Here is a 19677-nt window from a genome sequence, read left to right on the forward strand (position 1 = left end):
GTAGTTCATTAAAAGCCTGAATGTGCCCAGATGTCGGCTTTTAAAGTAGTTTAATTACTCACGCTCGTGTCTCGCCTCCCTCTACCATTGTATGCTACCGCGACAAAGCACGTACGCGACAAATGACGTCAGAAAATAATCAGTACATTGTAATCGGTTATGGTCTATTACTGAACCGTTACCGAATCGTCCTCGTCTGCATCGTCGATGCATCGTAGAAACAATAAATTCCGACACCCCTAATAACTTAAGGCCGTATAATTTCCGCAATGCAGAGGGAATCCCGGAATCCAGTAATGAAAATTTAATTTTACAGTATAACGCAGATGTCATGTAAAACGCGCAGATTGATGGATGGATGAATAAATCTGAAGTAGAGTTGTACAATAAATCAAAACGTGTCTATGTGTATATTATCCTCTTGTTCTCTGTCTCTGTGTGAATGAGCTGCGCCGGTTCGTCTACTACATACTCAAGTATGCATGACGCTCATGGTGTTTTCAGCATCTGTCGTCTCATAATATTAAGACGTGAAAACATGAGCATATCCTGAGCTGATCGGAGGAAACCCTTAATGAACATTTCATCATTTTATTTGAGAAAAAAACAGTCTAGTACACTCTGAAACTGAAATGTCTTCACTTCAACCTGTCAAAATAAAAGTTTGGTTTAACTTGAAGAAATTATAACTCCACTATTGTACAATAGAATGTACTTCTCTTAACAACAACAATAATAATAATAATACGATTTTTTAAGCATTATTTAAGGAATATAATTTTAGACCATGTTTTAGTTTAGTCAATATGTTGTGCAGCACTTTGCCAAAAAATAAAAGGATTAATGTTTTACATTTGTATTTGATTACATTTTAAAACAATTTTTTTCCATTCAATTGATTACCACCATTTTTGATAATATATTTGTAATAAATCATAAAAAGATAAGTCATAATTAATCTTCTGAATAAAATGCATTCCATAGGACATATTTTATTTTAAAAAGTTGTTAATCTAATCCATAATCATTAAATTTATCTGATTATATGTTTTTGATTGAAATTTGAATAAACAAAACAAACAATGGTTTCAAGTTTCTTATAATAAAGCATTTGTTCAACCAAAAAAAAACAGTTTCCATTCATTTAATGGACATTTTAACTGATGATAATAATAAATGATTGTTTAATAGCTTATACCATGAAACGTCATATTTTCTGAGACTGTTATCATACCTTGAAAGTCTCATACCGTTACAACCCTAAATGTAAGTACTAAGTCATGTTCTGTGCAATCAGTTACACACCCACACACCTCTTGTTCATAGTAATAGCGAATAGAGAATAAAAGAAAAGAACAGGTGTTAACAAACTGGTAATTAGGCTGTCAAATCCATCTGCCACTTTTTTATTTTCTTACATTTAAAGCTGCTTATCTCAGAGCTTCTTCACTGTCCTCACTCAAACTGCTCTCTGTTTCTCATGGACTGGTTTAAATGAATAGCTGATGTTTGCTCAGACTGCCACATCTGATTGTCATTCACACAGTGTTATTCATAATCTTGTAGTCTGGATTGCTTTTTCGTATGATGTTATGAACCTGTGTAAGGGTAAACTTCGACTACACTCTTTCATTCTGTTAGGCTGAATTTAGGCTTGACTTGCGCTGCTTAAATGCGTTGTCTTTATACTGCTGCAAAATCAAAGCAGATGAAAAAATAATCTGATAAAGTTCCTTTCTTACATTAATCTCAGAGAGCAAAAGAGAACACCGTGTTCTTAAACATTTATATTTGATGTCGGTAGAAATTCAGTGAAATCGAGAGAGGAGAGTAGTCTTAAGAATGGTTGATGACAGAGTGATAAGTCTGGTTGTAAAGTCCACATTTGTTTAAGTCAGTTCAAAAGCCCTTTATGAGCTGGTTAGGCTTCTTTTATAACCCACAGCAGCTGGAGAAGAGGGCCACGTCTTCAAATGGGGGACCTTCAAACGCCTGCCTGTTTTTAAAGGCCACCGGGAGCCACACTCTGCATTCTCACACACACAAAACACACACACAAAACACATACCCATGTGGCACAAGCTGTGCTTTCATTTCTTGCACAGCTGCCTGTTGGACCGTCTGTCTAAAAATAGTTTATTCTCCCTCCCCCTGGAGGTCTTCTTAGGATACAAGTACAGTACTGCAGCTCATAATATATTTCCACTGTGTAATATACAATAATCATTTATGTTGGTGGGAACAGGAGACATTTTAAATGTCACTCATTTGTTGTAGGGCTTGATTTCAGTGATGCCCAAATTACCCTCTTGTCTTTTTTCTGCTTTCTTCACTCTAGTGAAAACAATGCTATGGAGCAAGAGTACATCCAGACGTATACACCTCAAACCCACACGCCATTCTTGTCTAACAGTGCCCCGCCCAGCAACAGTGGCACAAGCATCCTCCCGTCCCCTGCCACACCTCGTTTTTCAGCTCCCACCCCTCGTACCCCACGGACCCCTCGGACCCCCAGAGGCCCAGCCAGCGTGCAAGGCTCCCTCAAATACGAGAACTCGGACCTGTACTCGCCAGCCTCGACGCCCTCCACCTGCAGGCCGCTCAACTCTGTGGAACCTGCGACAGTTCCCTCCATCCCCGAAGCCCACAGCCTATACGTCAACCTCATCCTGTCGGAGTCGGTCATGAACCTGTTCAAGGACTGCAACTTCGACAGTTGCTGCATCTGCGTATGCAACATGAACATCAAAGGCGGCGACGTGGGCATCTACATCAGCGACCCCAACATGGAGGCCCAGTATCCCTGTACTTGCGGCTTCAGTGCGGTTGTCAATCGCCGCTACGGTAATGGTTCCGGCCTCTTCCTGGAAGATGAGCTGGATATCATCGGACGGGGTTCGGATGTGAGCCAGGAGGCGGAGAAGCGCTTTGAGGCGTTACGGAGCATGTCGCTGGAGAAGACAGGGGGTGGAGGCAAGGATCGAGTCCCGGACGAGCTTATCGCTCTCCTGCAGGATCAGTGCACTAATCCCTTCTCCCCCATCCTGGCATTGGACCCCGAGGGACTGTCTTCCCAAGGGCCAGGGGGCACCACTGTACCACCATGTGTGCGTGTAGAGGAGAGGGACTTCCATAATGACTGTTACATGGCTCTAGAACACGGGCGGCAGTTCATGGACAACATGTCCGGTGGGAAGGTGGACGAGACACTGGTGAAGAGCACGTGTTTGCACCATTGGGCGAAACGCAGCGGTGAGAGATTAGCGCATATTAAATGTTTGTTCACGTCTTTTTTTTCCCTTTTTTTTTATACAATAAAAAACTATGCCTCTCATTTAGATGGTACATTAATTATCACAGATATGATAACAAAAAGAGGAAGATGATCACATATACAAAATAATAAAATAGCCATAACAACATAATTTCATACACATTCCTTCTTATTCTTATTGGGAACAGTTAATTGTTCCCAGTCCGTCCATTACAGTTGACCAAATATTACCACTTGTGTCATTCTAGTGATGCACTGAAATTTCGGCAACCAAAAATATTTGGTAAAAAAACAAAAGTTTTTACGAAAAGTTTCTCTGACATCATTCGTCACATATGTGTGCACAAGGCTGCATGCGTGTGCGTGCAAGTGTGTGAGCGTTATTGTACGTTAAGTACACTAACACTACACTTGTAACTTAGGTACACTACAGTTTCATGCGTTTTTAGTATTTAGTAGTGTTCGTTCTAAATGGTCCTGTCGTCTGCTGTGTTCAGACTTAAGTTGTGTTTGATGTTTGCTACATTTAGGAAGTGTATTTTCTTGAAGCAGATAAAATAAAAAGAGTTCATATATTTGTCTGCTTGTATTCATTGACAAAAATGTAGCCATGTGCAGTAATATTGAGAATTGAGGATGCAACGCATTGTGATGCATCGTGATATCGAATCATTGACATGATAATCGTAATCAAATTGAATTGCGAGACCAGTGACCAGTTTACTCTGTCAGTGTCCATTTTTCTGCACACAACATGGATAAGCTACAGCAGGTAAACATTTCAACAGTGTGAACGCGCTTCATTGTGACCAAAAATTATGCTAGAGTAGCAATACGTAGCATTTGTTCAGATAAAATATTGAGAGGAAGAACTAAACTGATACATTTTCTTTTCATCTATGAACACAGCACCCTGTACAGCAAAAGTTCAATAACCCACATTTAATTACTGAAACTTTATTTTCCATTTCAGTTTTTAGCTAAATGAAAACTTAAATTTTGGTTGTTTTTTTTTCTTCGTAAAAAAATATTGTTTTGGTGCATCACTTTATTCTACTTATGTTTATATATGAAAATAAATGTTGAATTCTGACATATAATATCGGATTAAGTGTCTATATTAAACTCTCTCTTTTCTCTCTCTCTCTTTACAGCGGTGGATGTGAGCGGGCTGTGCTCTCAGGATGTGTTAAGAGTTCTTCTCTCTCTCCAGCCTGTTCTCCAGGATGCCATCCAGAAGAAGAGGACCGTTCGCTCCTGGGGAGTCCAGGGGCCTCTTACATGGCAGCAGTTTCACAAGATGGCTGGAAGAGGGTCTTACGGTGAGCAACAAGGGCACTTCAAAATACTTAAAGTGCCATCACATTTTTTGGAGGGGTAATGTTCGAAATCATTATGGTTTTGAATAATTATGTATTCAAGATTGTTAGCAGACTTTGAAACTGATGCCAGTGGGAGCCGTGATACCACTCTCCTGTTTATGCACTGCAAATAATGCTGCAAATGCGTGTTGTAGACCATCGCACTGGTGCCAGTACCAATTTGCCTAACTGATAAGCATTGCCATTTTTGATGCATGTTAGAAACATTAAACCGCAAACGTGCCAAAAGTGGAACGAAATAGAGCTGTTCGATTGAACCGCGCCACAGACTGTTTATCAACTCGATTTAAAGCACACCACAGCGCAAGAGTGAATGCATTTACTCGCTGACCATCTCTGTGAGATCCAGCAAGTATCGTTCGAGTTTGGCACAGAGCTCTCCCATGTAAACCACAAATCAAATGTCTTGTGATTTAAACTAGTTTAAAGCCAGATGAAATGGCTTTGACATTCTCAACAACACTGACTCGGAAAACAGGAGAAACATTGAGCCACAACAATACAGTTGGAAGGCTTTTCAATCCACAAGTTGCCAACATTCACCATGGTTTACTGTATTAACACAAACTGAAACAATGGGATTGTGGCAGAAATGTGGGATATTCATATTGAATTTTATTATATTATTAATGTAGACATTAAATGTATTAAATGAATAATGGAATATAATTACAGTTTTTTTTTTTATTATTAAGCTATAGCAGTTTTTGTGCAGCCTATTGTTATTTCTCAACAAATACCATAGAAACAATATAGTTACTTTTTGACTATGGTAGTAAGGTTTTACCTGTGGTTAGCATGATCCAAATTCTATGGAAGACCAAATTTTACCCCATTTTTACAGATGTTACTGTTTTTGTTAATGTACATAAATTTTATCTGCATCCCAACTCAAGCTACTGCCAAATGTGCATTTCTAAAAGCAAACGTATATTATTAATTTGTGAAATGTTCACCTGTTTGACAATTAACTTCTACAACTTCCACGTAGTATCAAAAATCTGCCTGTAAACTTTAAAAGATTGTATGTTTATCGTGATAATTATCAATATCGGCTGATATGAAAAATGCTGTGGTAATTTTTTGGCCATATCGCCCAGCCCTACTCTTCTCTCACTCTGACTCTTACTTTATTTATTTATTTATTTGCACCTCTTCAGGCACAGATGAGTCTCCAGAGCCTCTGCCCATTCCTACCTTTCTGGTAGGATATGAGTACGACTTTGTGGTGCTGTCACCCTTTGGTCTGCCGTACTGGGAGAAGCTACTGCTTGATCCCTTTGGCTCCCAAAGGGACGTAGGATATCTGGTCCTTTGCCCGGACAGCGATGCTCTCCTTACCGGAGCCAAAAGCTTCTTCAGAGAGTTGACAGCGGTCTACGAGGTGAGGGAGTTTGTGAATCTTTACTTTAATGTTCCACTGAGAATTTTGTCTCCCACTATCCACCTTATTTTTCAACTCACAGGTAAGCTATTTCCTGTGAATGTGAGACTTCCCAATTCATTATCCGCTATAGGTTGATAACAAAGTGGAGTAAACTGTAAATGTATTTGCGCAACAAACCAGTGTGTTTCATAACGATAATAAATTAAAATATGATAAATAGCTCATTTCAACATCAATCAGCATAACAGACTATTGCTGTATAGCTAAAATAATTTTAACCGACTGACAGTGGAAGCCTTGCATGTTCAAGTTGAAAATGTTCATGCCCACTGTTATATTACAAATATTGTGGATAAATTCAATCTAACTACGCAATAACATGCATGTTTTTTCTGTGTCCACTGCGCTCTTTCAGCATTCCCTGGCTTCCCTGTCCTGCTTTCTTATTGGTCTCTTTCTGTTTCTGCCCAACAGTCTTGTAAGCTCGGTCAGCATCGACCAATCTCCAAAGTGTATGCTGATGGCATTGTTAGGGTGGGTGGAGTTGCTGCCAAGAAGCACTCAGAACAGCCAGTCAATGATTGGTTCCTGAAAGCGGCTGGTGGCAGCAGTGATGCATTTGCCAAGCTCAAGTTGTTTGCCCAAGTCTGCAGACATGACCTCGGTAAGACCCATCTCTCTCTCTCTGTTATCTCTGTTGTCATGAACATATATCAAACAGTATTTGTCTCACTAATTTTTGTCATGTCCCTTCTGTTTCTTCAGCTCCATACCTCGCTACACAGCCATTGGACAGCTCCCTCCTCATTCAGCCAAACCCTCTTCCTTCTTCCACCCAATCATCTTCTTCGCAATCCTCCTCCAACTTACAAACCTCAATGGCCTCCGGAGGCTCCGCCCTCAACAACAACAGTGCTGCCAGCAACAGTGGCTCAGGCCTGCCAGGCAACACCAATAACACCCCCTCCTCCTCCTCAGGCCCTCAGGGCAGCAGCATCCAGTCTGCCAAGCCCAGCTCGTTCCCTCCCTTTGGAAGCATGGGAGTCCAAGGTAACAGCTCCCAGTCTGGGGCTCTGGGCCAGCAGGCTGTCACCCAGAACTCGAGCCTCTCTGGAGACAATTCAGCCGTCAACAGCCAGACTCAGGGGCCATCTGAACCACCAGAGAGGTATGCAATGTATTTGTTGCTTTTTCCTGTCTTAATAGTGGCATCATGTATCCACTTACCCTGAAATTGTGACGCAACTCACAAAAGTGTGAAGATATACAGGTTTTGTTTTAAAAGCACATTAAAGACCCTTAATTTCCCCCATTTTCATCAGCACTATGGAGAGAGAAAAGGTCGGAGTTCCCACAGACGGCGAGTCGCATGCCATCACGTACCCACCTGCCATCATGATTTATGTTGTGGACCCCTTCTCATACGAGGACGCGGAGCCAGGGACGTCACAATCAAGCATGTGGACACTGGGACTCCTCCGCTGCTACCTGGAGATGCTGCAGGTCCTTCCAGCTCACATACGCAACTCTGTGTTTGTACAGGTAGGTACAGCAGCTTTACCTGATACTCTACAGTGGACACATCTTTAAAAGCCAATTTAACATTTCACAGTGACCTTTGCATACATGCGAATGGACTCAACGGAACGAAAAGTCTAGCGCTGTGGTTCTCAAATAGGGGGCCTCAGAAAACTTCCAAGGGTTCTCAAGATGACTTTTAAAAAAAAATAAGTAAGAGAAAACAAGCATTAAAATCAGCCAAAAATCTATATTTTTTATTTTAATCAACATCTGATGTTTTTCTTTTAAGAACCAGGGTTCCCATGATTTTGAAACACCTGGATAATCATGGAAGCCTTTCTAGATCTGGCAAAATCTCCATGGCCATCTTTTTATGAGTATACAAGTTTTTTAGTTATGCCAAACTCTAAAATATTTTATCTGGTTGTGAATTTCGAATAAAAAATATTCTTAAAATGATCTTTCATCTTTGTCCAGTTAATTTAAAGTCCCAGTGAACCGGAAGTTGCAACTGATTTTATTTCAGTGCTGTGACGTATTTCCAAGCGAAACGGAATATTGAATAGAGGGCAGGGTTTCACTTCAGCGCTCCTCCTCTCCATCTCACGCTCATAGCAGACTAACGGTTGGAGCGGAGTGGTTAAGGATATTCAAACCCAAGCCGGCGCATAGTCGTCATCGGAAAGGGAACGCCATTCAAGACCGGAAGTTACTTTTCAGATTTTGATTAAAGATTACCACGGCAAACAATTTTTTTATGTGTATTAACTTGCACGGATTAATTGTTCACCCTAAGACCTGGAATGTGGGCTAACAAAGTAAATAAGATCGATTTTGATTTCATGAGGACTTTAAGAACAATTGGAAATGTCATGTAAATTCATTGGTTAAGAGGAGTGGGAAGAACATTCTCTTAACTTCTGGAATTCTGCAATGTAATTTACATAATATAGGAGTGTTGGGCCTTCGAATATTGCTGTGGACAATGGGAAGCCTTAATCAAAAAAAGGAACCGTTTCATCCTTTTCGACACCAAAGGAAATTATGTAAAGACAATAGTTAAAGGAATCACTGTTTTACATCTGTGCACTTTGTGTTCTTAGATTGTCCCCTGTCAGTACCTGCTCCAACCTGTGAGGAGTGAGGAGAGGCACCTCTACGCCCAACACCTCAAGTCTTTGGCCTTCTCCGTCTTCACCCAGTGCAGAAGACCCCTCCCAACCTCCACCAATGTGAAGTCACTGACGGGTTTCGGCCCCGGCCTTGCCCTTGACACCTCCCTCAGGAACCCAGATGTGAGTGAGGTTCCAGAAGTTTGATTGGTTAATAAATTCAGAAGCATTTGCCTTTCCATCGTATGGAACAGAGTCACTCGGACAGCCACCAAAATATCTTATATCTCAAAAATATAAACCGTTCCTGTTTTTTAAAGTTACATTGCTGAAGCTCTGCCAATACTCTAGACCAGGGGTCCCCAAACTTTTTTCTGTAAGGGCCACATCATTTTTCCTTTCTTTAATGGGGGGCCGGGTTGGTCAAATTACATGGGCCGGAGTGACTACCAGTATTATTATTGTGGAGATTTTATTATGATTTTAAATCTATTCATCAAACTAAAAATCGGATGTTTAGCATAACATTATACAGTAGACACAATTTCAAAAATGTTATTGCCAGCATACAGAAGTTATTACACGACCATTAACAAGAACAACTTCAGAGCTGTCAAACATGGTTATGTGTCCTTATCATCTCTACGAGGCACCTTCAGTTCTGTCCCCTTTTGAAAAACACTGTTCGCTAGAACTGCGTGTGCTTGGTTTGTTACCACGGTTATCTGCGTGCTTCCTCAGCGATGAAGTTCCACATTTGCGGCTCTCTTTTCTTCAACTCCTCAGGATCCATCTCGACGACTGCAGTGCAGGCAGATCGCGCGCGGTTGTGAATCTCCTAGGAGGGCACGCGCGCGCCGCACGGCCACAAATAAACTAAAATGGATTTGAAATTATTTTATCAACTTGAAATACAGGCAAGGCATATTTTTGTAGACGTGTTCCTAAAAAATATGCATACTTTTTTAGGAACACATCTACAATATACATGCATATATTTTTATATATATATTCGTTTGCACGTGACTGTTTAAAACCCGTGTTTAGACCCGTGTTTGTCCCTTGTCCGACCCGCACCCGTATCCGACACAGTTAGGATGTTTTTTCACCCGTTTCAGCAATATTCGCGGATCACCCGTCGGGTTAATACAACGTTTAAAAAACTGGACGCTTTTAACGTTCCTAGAACATTCAGAAATAACGTTTTTATAACTTAATGGGAACGTACCCGCCCGTGCAGGACTCTGGTTCAGAGGGCCGGTCCAAATGTGGGGGCGGGCCGTATTCGGCCCGCGGGCCGTAGTTTGGGGACCCCTGCTCTAGACTGACTGAGCTGTTGCTCTGCCATGTTAAAGTGCCAGTCCCTAGTGCCGACAGTGTCAAAATGAACACCCCGATTTGAGGCTCCCAGAGCCTGTGTTCCTGACCTCCTCCATAGAGCTCCTGCACCGGCAACCCATTCAGGCTCTTTAACGGCGCTCAGTGCTGTATGAGAACTCGGTGACGTGTGGAGACTGTTACACTGACCTCCCTGTCCTGGAACAAAACCAAAGGGGACTCGCACAACCCAACAGTTCTCTTTCCATTATCTGCTTGGGCAGCTCTATGAGACCTCCCTAATGGGATCCGGCTTGCATGTTTTGGCAGAGGAATCCGAAAGCTCCACTTGCTCTCCTTTCTTCACCGAGCTATTTGTAGAATCCAATTTTCTCGCTCCACTCGCTAGCACTGTTTCTCCCACCCTACTTCCTTCCCCACTCACAAAAGAGATGTGACTACTTGGTGGGGTTTATTGATTTTTTTATAAGAGAGGAAAAGGCTATATTGATGTGTGCATGGGTATGACCACCATTAGTCTGGGTTGATGGTTCGACCTTAGACCCTCACTTTTGTCCTCTTGCCCTGCTATTTGCTGTTTTTTAAGGGGAAAAAGACAATTTAAGTTCTATCATACTATTTCTTTTGACATTTGACTTTCTTGCCACAGAGACCGGAGTGTCTGCGATTGTACACGCCACCTTTCATCCTGGCCCCAACGAAAGACAAACAGACAGAGCTGGGCGAGACCTTTGGAGAAGCATCTCAGAAGTATAATGTCCTATTTGTTGGCTACTGCCTGTCACATGATCAAAGATGGCTGTTGGCCACCTGCACGGACCTGTACGGAGAGCTGCTGGAAACATGTATCATCAGCATAGACGTACCCAACAGGTGAACTACAACTTTATAATTGTTCAGTAGCATAGTGGGACATACAGGTGGCACATTAACTCTGCAGGAGTAATTATTCACTCGATACTTCTTAAAAGTGTCATATATATAAATCATTATTACCACCATAGCCATGACAACCTTTGTAACACTTTTACTTTAATCTCCATGATGTACCTCTCAAGTATAACAAATGTACACAGCTAATTTCTAATCATTTTTAAAAAATGTAATCATAAATTAAGGACATTTAAAAATATTTGAAGCATTTGTGTCTAGAGGTATAGAGGTTTTATATAGTTTTCTGTTTTTGTCGTCTCAGAGCAAGAAGGAAAAAGGGATCTGCCCGGAAGCTGGGCCTACAGAAGCTTTGGGAGTGGTGCCTGGGTTTGGTTCAGATGACATCATTACCATGGAGAGTGGTGATTGGCCGACTTGGACGAATAGGTCATGGAGAGTTGCGAGGTAATGACTATGTAATGCTTTTTGGCCTTTAAGTTGTTATTGCTTTTATAAAATGGTTGCTACATAAATATATTTACTAAAAAAAAATTAAATGTTATTTTCTCAAGGAAATTCCTTAAGTGGCACGTTTCCAGCCAAGTGCTCAATCGGCATCCTGGACCAAAACAAATTAGTTTTATAATACATTTAAGTCACAAGATTTGCAGTGCAAACATGGGAATTTTTTACCATGGGAATAAATGTATGGTTTTCTTTTCCTCTCTCAGACTGGAGTATTTTATTGAGCAGAAGGAATCTGCAGTCAGTGTCTCGGAGGCTAAAGGAGAACTGTAGGCTGTGTGGGATCTCAGCAGCTGACACTCCCAGCATCCTTAGCGCCTGCCTAGTTGCCATGGAACCCCAGGGCTCATTTGTCATCATGCCAGGTAGAATCACACTTCCTGTTTCTCTCCGTATGGTGTGCATGTTGTCGTCCTGATTTTTTTGGCTAGTTTGTTGCATTAGCAGTAATTAGTGTGCATAGTTATTTAATTTTTGCTTCATTTGTAGCACAAAATGAAACTCTGAAAGTTTTTCCTTTTTTTCAAACTTTCCAAACTAGTTTCCTTAACACTGAACACTAAAATGCATATTAAACCGGAAGAGGATGAAATACTTAAACAACAAAAAAATTTCACACTTCAGATTTAAAATATAGCCCTACGTTGTTGTAGTAGTGCATCTCTGCTGTGGATGTGAATGATAGCCTCAATGTGTCATAACGCATGTGTCTGCTGTCCCTATCTGATGTACGCTCCTGTGTGTGTCTCGATCTCATAAAACACTTTTCTACACTCCTATTGATTCCTGTGCTGGTGTGATGATACTGAAGATCGATGGCTTTATTTGACATGAGCTTTTTATTCTGTCATAGTATCAAGATATATTGCATCTGATGGATTTTGCCCATCACTCACATAGCTTTGAAATCTACAGGGTTTTTTTGTACTAGGATGTCTATGCAAGGAAAAACGTTCTTGTTCGTATTGGATTAAACTTATTCAAAGCTCATTTCAATTTCAGTCAAAACTGATTCACTGATGGAAATAACCGCTAATAATAATACTTCCATCCATGATTTCAGTTTCAGTCTGTTATTTTTAATCTTATGTCTCTTTTCTTTGTCCAGACTCTGTGTCGACAGGTTCGGTGTTTGGTCGAAGTACGACTCTGAACATGCAGACGTCCCAGCTGAGCACCCCGCAGGACACGTCTTGCACGCACATCCTGGTGTTCCCCACCTCTGCCTTTGTCCAGGTCAACAGCTCCAACTACCCGCACGAGAACATTGACCTTGCCTTCAATGGTGGCAATGGTGAGGGACAACACATTTTATCCACTCAACTTTACTTGGTAGCCTGTGTTCATGTCCTACTGGGAGATGTTGCAATATGAAACAGCTGTACCAGATTTAATACGTCGTGTTAATACAAGTAAATTATACTAAATCCTTGCTTTATCTCAAGATGGATCGGATCCAATCGGTGGCATCTTTGACCTACTGGAGCAGGAAGGTAACGACCTGGTTGATCCTGACCTCATAAACATCCTCCCTGCCTCACCCACCACGTCACCAGTTCACTCACCTGGATCCCAGTACCCCCATGGAGGAGATGGGAGCAAGGTAACTTAGAGACAAGTTCATTCACCACAAATAATCAATATTCTCTCGCAAGACCTTGTTAAAGGTTAATGACAAGAACTTTGAATAGAAGACACAATGGTTAAGATTAGTTGTTAGAATAAACTTTAACTTTTATAAGTGATTTACTGCGAGTAACTGACATCTTCATGTCTTTTCATCTTTTTCAGGGTCAAAGTACAGACCGTATGGAGTCTCACGAAGAAGCTCCCAATATCCTCCAGCAGCCATTAGCTCTGGGCTATTTTGTGTCCACGGCTAAAGCAGGTCCACTGCCTGACTGGTTCTGGTCCGCATGTCCTCAGGCACAGAACCAGTGTCCCCTTTTCTTAAAGGTAACAGCTCTTTACTCATAATGCAGAAATGCTTCTCTTGAGATTTGTATTATAATTGGTAGGGGTGTAACGATATATCGTTAAACGATATATATTGCGATATAAAAATGTGACTATATGTATCGTTGATGGAAATTATATGATTTGCGATATAGTTTTTTTAATCCAAGGCTCAAGTTGCTGTAGTAGGCCTATTTATAAGGTATAATTTACAAATGTAAACTCTGTCATCATGTACTCACCATCATGTCGTTTTTCGTTTAACTTCCAAACACAAATGAAGATATTCTTTATGAAACCTGAGGGATTTATGTCCCTCCATTTAAAGTCCTTTCCTCTCAAACTTAAAAGATCCAAAAAATGTCATAGAGGCTAGAGGTTGACCGATAATGGATTTTACCGTTACCGATAACTAGGTTGGACCGCACTTGCAGATAACCGATTAATCAACTAATAGTTTGAACCGATTTTTTTAATTAATACTGGATAAAAAAAATAAATACATAAAATCATAACACTCTGAGTAAAACAGGGCTGAAACCATGAAAATGTGCTAAATGAAATGCATATGTAAATATGAATATATTAAAATGAGAAGTTCTAACAGAACAAATTCTAAAAAAATAATTTAAACATTAAAATAATATATATATATATTTTTTTAGCTATAACCTAGAAACATGTACATTTTATAGGTAACACTTTGCAAGTCCCATTTGTTAACATGGAAGTATTAGCTAGCTTACATGAACAATATGCATTATGCAATATACATTTTACAGCATGTGTTAATATTTGAGCAATACAATTGTACCTTGATCAAACATGTTAGTTCATAGTGCATTAACTAAGTTTAACAGATCAAATAAAAATTTGAACTCAATTTAAAAATGTATACCATACTTTTACAGCATTTATTAACCTTAATGTTAGATATGGAATATTATTGTAAAGTATTATTTCAAATAAATCCAAAAGTGCTTCTTTAGAACACTTGGCGATTATCTAATCAAATAACAAAATATGTATTGAAATTGAATGCGTATCTGATTTGTTTATATTTCTGTCGGCTGCATGACGATACAGTTTGCTTTCTCGAGTTGTTACATTGTTTTAACTGCTTGAGGTAGCCTACTGCTAATATTAGCATCCTCTCAGCCTCTAGACCAAGTACTTACATTCTTCTGTTCTTTATTTGCTAATGCAGCTTCTAGTCAACTAATTAATTACTTATGATTTGGCAACATGTACTGAAGTGTTCTGTATTCATAATGCTTCGCTGTCAGTGTTTTAAACACGTATCTGATGTGTAAGCGCTCTCTGTGCAGCGTGTGCTTTCCGTGCAGTGCAGCCTCACGTGTCAATGTAAACAATGTCAGTGATAGTTTTTATTTGGCCTCTAGGACTGCTCTCGTGCTATATAATACCAGCAGACCCTTCTCAGAGCTCTTGTACTGTGTAATGACAGCACACCCTTCTCAGCCGCTAAAGCAACGGATGCTACCCGGAAAAACTAGCGGTGTGGATTTTTGCCGATAACGATTGTTCCACCAATCAGCTATCGGTGCCGATTAATCAGCAAAACCGATGAATTGGTCGACCTCTAATAAAGGCATCATAAAGGAACTAATCGAGTGGTCTAATCCAAATCCAAGTCTTCTGAAGAGACACAAACGATGGTTTATGATGAACAGATTTACAACGATGTGCATACGGTAGTAAACACGGACGTTCAAATGATTGCGTGACACGCGAAAACAACATGAGAGTGAGTAAATGCAGAATTAAAATTCTTGGATGAGCTGAACATTTAGAGTTTGAGAGTGGTCATTTTGACAAGCTTTCTTGCGATTAGAACTGTGATTGATTGCATTGATCATCTGAAGTGCACGCGCTGCCGGAACGACACTCCTCAAAGTCAAAGCGGAAACATCATTAAAATCATCAGATCACATTAAGTTTTAGCTACATGATTATTCAAAGCATTTTAGATGTTCATTCTTATATGTATAGCGCATTAATAGCGGGAGAGGCGGGACATGGCGAGCACTGGAATTCTGGGAGAGAATGCTGCCTGCATTGAAAGCGCGAGTAATGCGTGAGGGGAAATACTAATGTTTAAGGAGTTTCAGTGACATTATTACATTAAACGACTATATATAATGTTGAATATAATGTATAATAATTAGGGCTGGGCAAATTAACGCATTAACGCGGGCGATTAATTTTTTCAGCTTAACGCATTAAAAATATTTAACGCAAATAACGCAGAGTCCGTTTTTATATCCATTTTTGCCTAGCGTTACATGATCACGCTCCTATTCAGGTAAATGCTTCCAAGCGTGACAAGACACAAGAACTCGCTGTATGTCAATGTCCTGTCTGTGTGTGTGTGTCAGTGTCCTGTCTGTGTGGCTGCGTCTCATGTCAGCTAACCGAGGGACACTCTGACACACACACACACACACACACACACACACACTCCCGACGCACAGACAGAATCGCATCAGTCTCCTGCTCACATCGAGTTCTCTTTGCTCTTGAACAAATAATAACAACAACACAGAGAATTTTGAGTATTCTCATATTAGGAGTCTTAAATTAGTTAAATAACTTCTTAAATGAACTTAAAGTGAGGAAATGAGATGCGCGGGACAGCGCGTGAGATCAGCGTCATGTTCGTCAACGGCCGTTCTTAAAGTGACAGGAGCACTGATGATGTCTGTCATTAATGTTCATCAAAGAACAACGGGAACAGAGAAAATTGTAGCTTTAATGATGATAAATCTATATTTCACTTATTATTTATGCAGTTAAGAAAGGTGTTTGGTAACTATTACATTTCTGTATATGTCTAACTGGGAAGGCCACAGGTAAAAATAACGTTTATTATAATGGGTTTATGTAAAGATTGTTTTAAGTTCACTTAAATTAGAAGTTGTTTTTTAAAAGCCTATTAAATGTTGAAATTGGGAGCTTTCAATTATACTGTAATGTAACGTCATTAATGTTTCATAGATACATTAGTATCAATGATTCTGGCCTTCATTCATAAAAAGATTTAAAATATGCTGTCTTTAAATTGTTTATACATTAATTTGGAGAGTAACTGAAATTATTACAATATTAAAATATTAAAAACTTAAAATATTAAAAACTTTCGCAAGTTTTTAATATTTAATGACAGCACACCCTTCTCAGCCGCTAAAGCAACGGATGCTACCCGGAAAAACTAGCGGTGTGGATTTTTGCCGATAACGATTGTTCCACCAATCAGCTATCGGTGCCGATTAATCAGCAAAACCGATGAATCGGTCAACCTCTAATAAAGGCATCATAAAGGAACTAATCGAGTGGTCTAATCCAAATCCAAGTCTTCTGAAGAGACTCGAACGATGGTTTACAACGATGTGCATACTGTAGCATTGCGTGACGCGCAAAAATAACATGAGTGAGTAAATGCAGAATTAAAATTCTTGGAAAAAAATTCTTCTTAAAATTCTTATTTCTTATAAAATTCTTATATAATTCTTATAAAATTCTTATTTTCAGAGTAACTGAAATTATTACAATATTAAAATATTAAAAACGTAAAATATTAAAAACTTTCGCAAGGTTTTAATATTTTACGTTTTTAATATTTTAATATTGTAATAATTTCAGTTACTCTCCAAATTAATTATAGAAAAAAATGTGATCAATCATTTTTTTTTAATCGATTCCCAGCACTAATAATAATGCAATGAGGGAATCTTTGTGGGTCCTGATAATAATTCACTAATAATAATATTATTTTAATAATAATAAAAAAAAAACAAAAAAAAAACTCTTCTTTATTTTGGCTTAAAATATCGGGATAAATATATCGTATCGTGAGTTCAGTATCGCGATTTATATCGAATCGTGGCATGAGTATATCGTTACACCCCTAGTAATTTGCATTGCAATATTTCCCTAGCAAATCCTGATTTGTCCCCAGACAAATACTGCATACCAGTGCAAAACAATAATTTTTATCTGGCATTAGACTATATTCAGTGATTTGCCCCAAAAATTGTCCAGAATGTCATGTTCTTGTTGACTTGTCGCCTCCTTGTGATACATCTACATGTCATGCTTTGTCCAGGTCACATGACCTTCTGTTTCCCCCTCATGCAGCATTTATAGAGAATCCTGCAATGAGGGATTTTTAATAATTCAGTACTCAGGGATTGGGCCAGACCGCTGTTGTGTGTGTATAAGACAGACAAGGAAAGAAAATATATAGAGGGAATTGAGCATGCAAAATGTGTTGACATGAATTAAGGCAAAGCATTTGATTTGATAAGCAGCTGTGAGTTTATTGCTGACTTGTTGACTTATACACAGTTAAAAAGTCTGGAGCAAACTGTTCCCTAATTAAGGAAATTGTAAACAGTGGTATGAATGTTTCTGGCGTCTAGTTTACTTGTTCATGGGCGTGTCAGTTTAATTCATAACAGGCCCTGACAATGAGAGGAAACACTCAGCTTTGTAGCTTGTTTTGGGTGGGCGTGGATTAATAGACGCTGTCGGCTGAAAATGTCTTCTTGCCTCTCTCCTTCCCTACTCCAGGCCTCTCTACACCTCCATGTGTCTTCAGTGCAATCGGATGAACTTTTGCACAGCAAACACTCTCACCCTCTAGACTCCAATCAGACCTCTGATGTTCTCAGGTAACGCTCCTCTCAAGTGTTTGAAAAGCCATCTTCTATAATACAATTGAATGATAGCTAATATTGAATATGCCAAAATGTTTCTCTTTCGCAGATTTGTGTTGGAGCAGTACAACGCCCTTTCCTGGCTGACCTGTGACCCTGCGACCCAGGACCGCCGCTCTTGCCTGCCCATCCATTTTGTGGTGCTCAATCAAATGTACAACTTCATCATGACCATGTTGTAACACTTACAGAGCAGAACTGAGAGCAGGACCTTATCAGGGAACGAAAAGAGGAGAGTGGAGAAAAGGAGGATCTAAAAACAACCCAACAGATAACTACAGTGCTGGACTTTATATGTACGTGAGTTACAACGGAGACGATCTGGGTAGGCAGTCACTACACCCAAGACCCAGCACTGTGGAGGAGAATCAGGCGTCTGGTGTTTATAACACTCAAAGAGAAAGAGAGGATACGGTAATGAGTTTTCGGCAGTGTGGAGGCCAAAGAAAGAAGACGAAAGTGCTGACTGGTGGTGTTCTACATCCCTGGTTCCACGCGCGGATCCTCGGTCATCATGGATTCGGCCTCGGTTCTATAATCAACATGTATGGAGAAGTAATCTGTATAGAATCAGATGGAAAGGGACTTTGATGCTCTATGAAATGAGAGAATGAATTCTTGGTTTTGAGACCTCTAATTCCCTGTTTCTTTTGGATGGGATTATATCCAAATGAAATGCCTGCATCTGTCTTATTTATTGTAAGTTTTTAAATGTATAATTTGTCTGATTTCTTAACCTCTTTTATATATAAAAGTTCTAGAAGGTTTGTATTGCCTTCCTGCTTTAAAGCAATTGGTCAAAAATATATGTAATCGTCTTAATTACAAAAACAAACCAACAAAAAACCCACTAAAAAGATGAATAAAATAAAGTTACGGTAGGTTGCTTTTAGAGTATTATTTTTTGTAAGGGAGACAGATTATTTGTATTGTCACGATGTACAGAGGAGACCAGATAGGAGGTTTCTGTCCGCGCCTTTGCGTGTGGACACAATTACAGCTAATCTTTAGCTGCACGGGACTTGTACAGCAATGAAGTTCACTGTGTTTAAAAATAAAGAGGTACATTGTCGTATATTGTATTTTATACCACACATTTAGACACAAAAACGAAAAACTGCAATATATAAATAATTATATATGAATGCCGCACCAGATTTGGGTGGCACTGCTTCTGTTTTAGGAATAAAAAGTCAACTTAATGTTTTTCCTGTGCTTGTGTTTTTTGGGGGCTGTTTGGGGACTGTGATGTGAAATCTGATTGTAGTGACGGAGACTTGCGGCTTTGATGAAGATGAAGACCCATAATAAGCTTCTAGCCCCCCCTTTAGAAGTTCATTCATTTCACTTCACCTCGCCCTCCCTGATTGGCTCTCCTGTTTGCACCATTTCTGAGTGAAAATGGACACTTTTAGACCAAAATCACTTTTCTTTGAGTGTGACAAAGAAATGTGTGGTGTAAATGGACTTTACAATCGGATCTGGGTGCTTGTTGGAAAGACAGTGTTTGTGCACAGAGAAAGATCTATTTCCTGTATCTTACTCTGTTCAGAATAAACTGTATGCTGAT

General features: G+C 39.7%; 1 protein-coding gene across 1 annotated transcript in view; it reads left to right on the forward strand.

The window, feature by feature from the left end:
• Positions 1-19677, forward strand: part of med13a (mediator complex subunit 13a) — a 105122-nt gene extending 85445 nt beyond the window's left edge. Inside the window, exons 16-30 of the mRNA XM_079804804.1 lie at positions 2339-3252; positions 4429-4596; positions 5817-6040; positions 6518-6707; positions 6809-7211; positions 7366-7585; positions 8668-8859; positions 10664-10887; positions 11210-11352; positions 11619-11777; positions 12521-12706; positions 12858-13015; positions 13204-13368; positions 17962-18062; positions 18157-19677. Coding sequence (XP_079660930.1) covers positions 2339-3252; positions 4429-4596; positions 5817-6040; positions 6518-6707; positions 6809-7211; positions 7366-7585; positions 8668-8859; positions 10664-10887; positions 11210-11352; positions 11619-11777; positions 12521-12706; positions 12858-13015; positions 13204-13368; positions 17962-18062; positions 18157-18289 — 3580 coding nt within the window. The 3' untranslated portion in view covers positions 18290-19677. The remainder of the gene's footprint in view (positions 1-2338; positions 3253-4428; positions 4597-5816; positions 6041-6517; positions 6708-6808; positions 7212-7365; positions 7586-8667; positions 8860-10663; positions 10888-11209; positions 11353-11618; positions 11778-12520; positions 12707-12857; positions 13016-13203; positions 13369-17961; positions 18063-18156) is intronic.

This window comes from Gobio gobio (genome assembly GCF_949357685.1).
Source record: "Gobio gobio genome assembly, chromosome: 22".
Classification (NCBI taxonomy): domain Eukaryota; kingdom Metazoa; phylum Chordata; class Actinopteri; order Cypriniformes; family Gobionidae; genus Gobio; species Gobio gobio.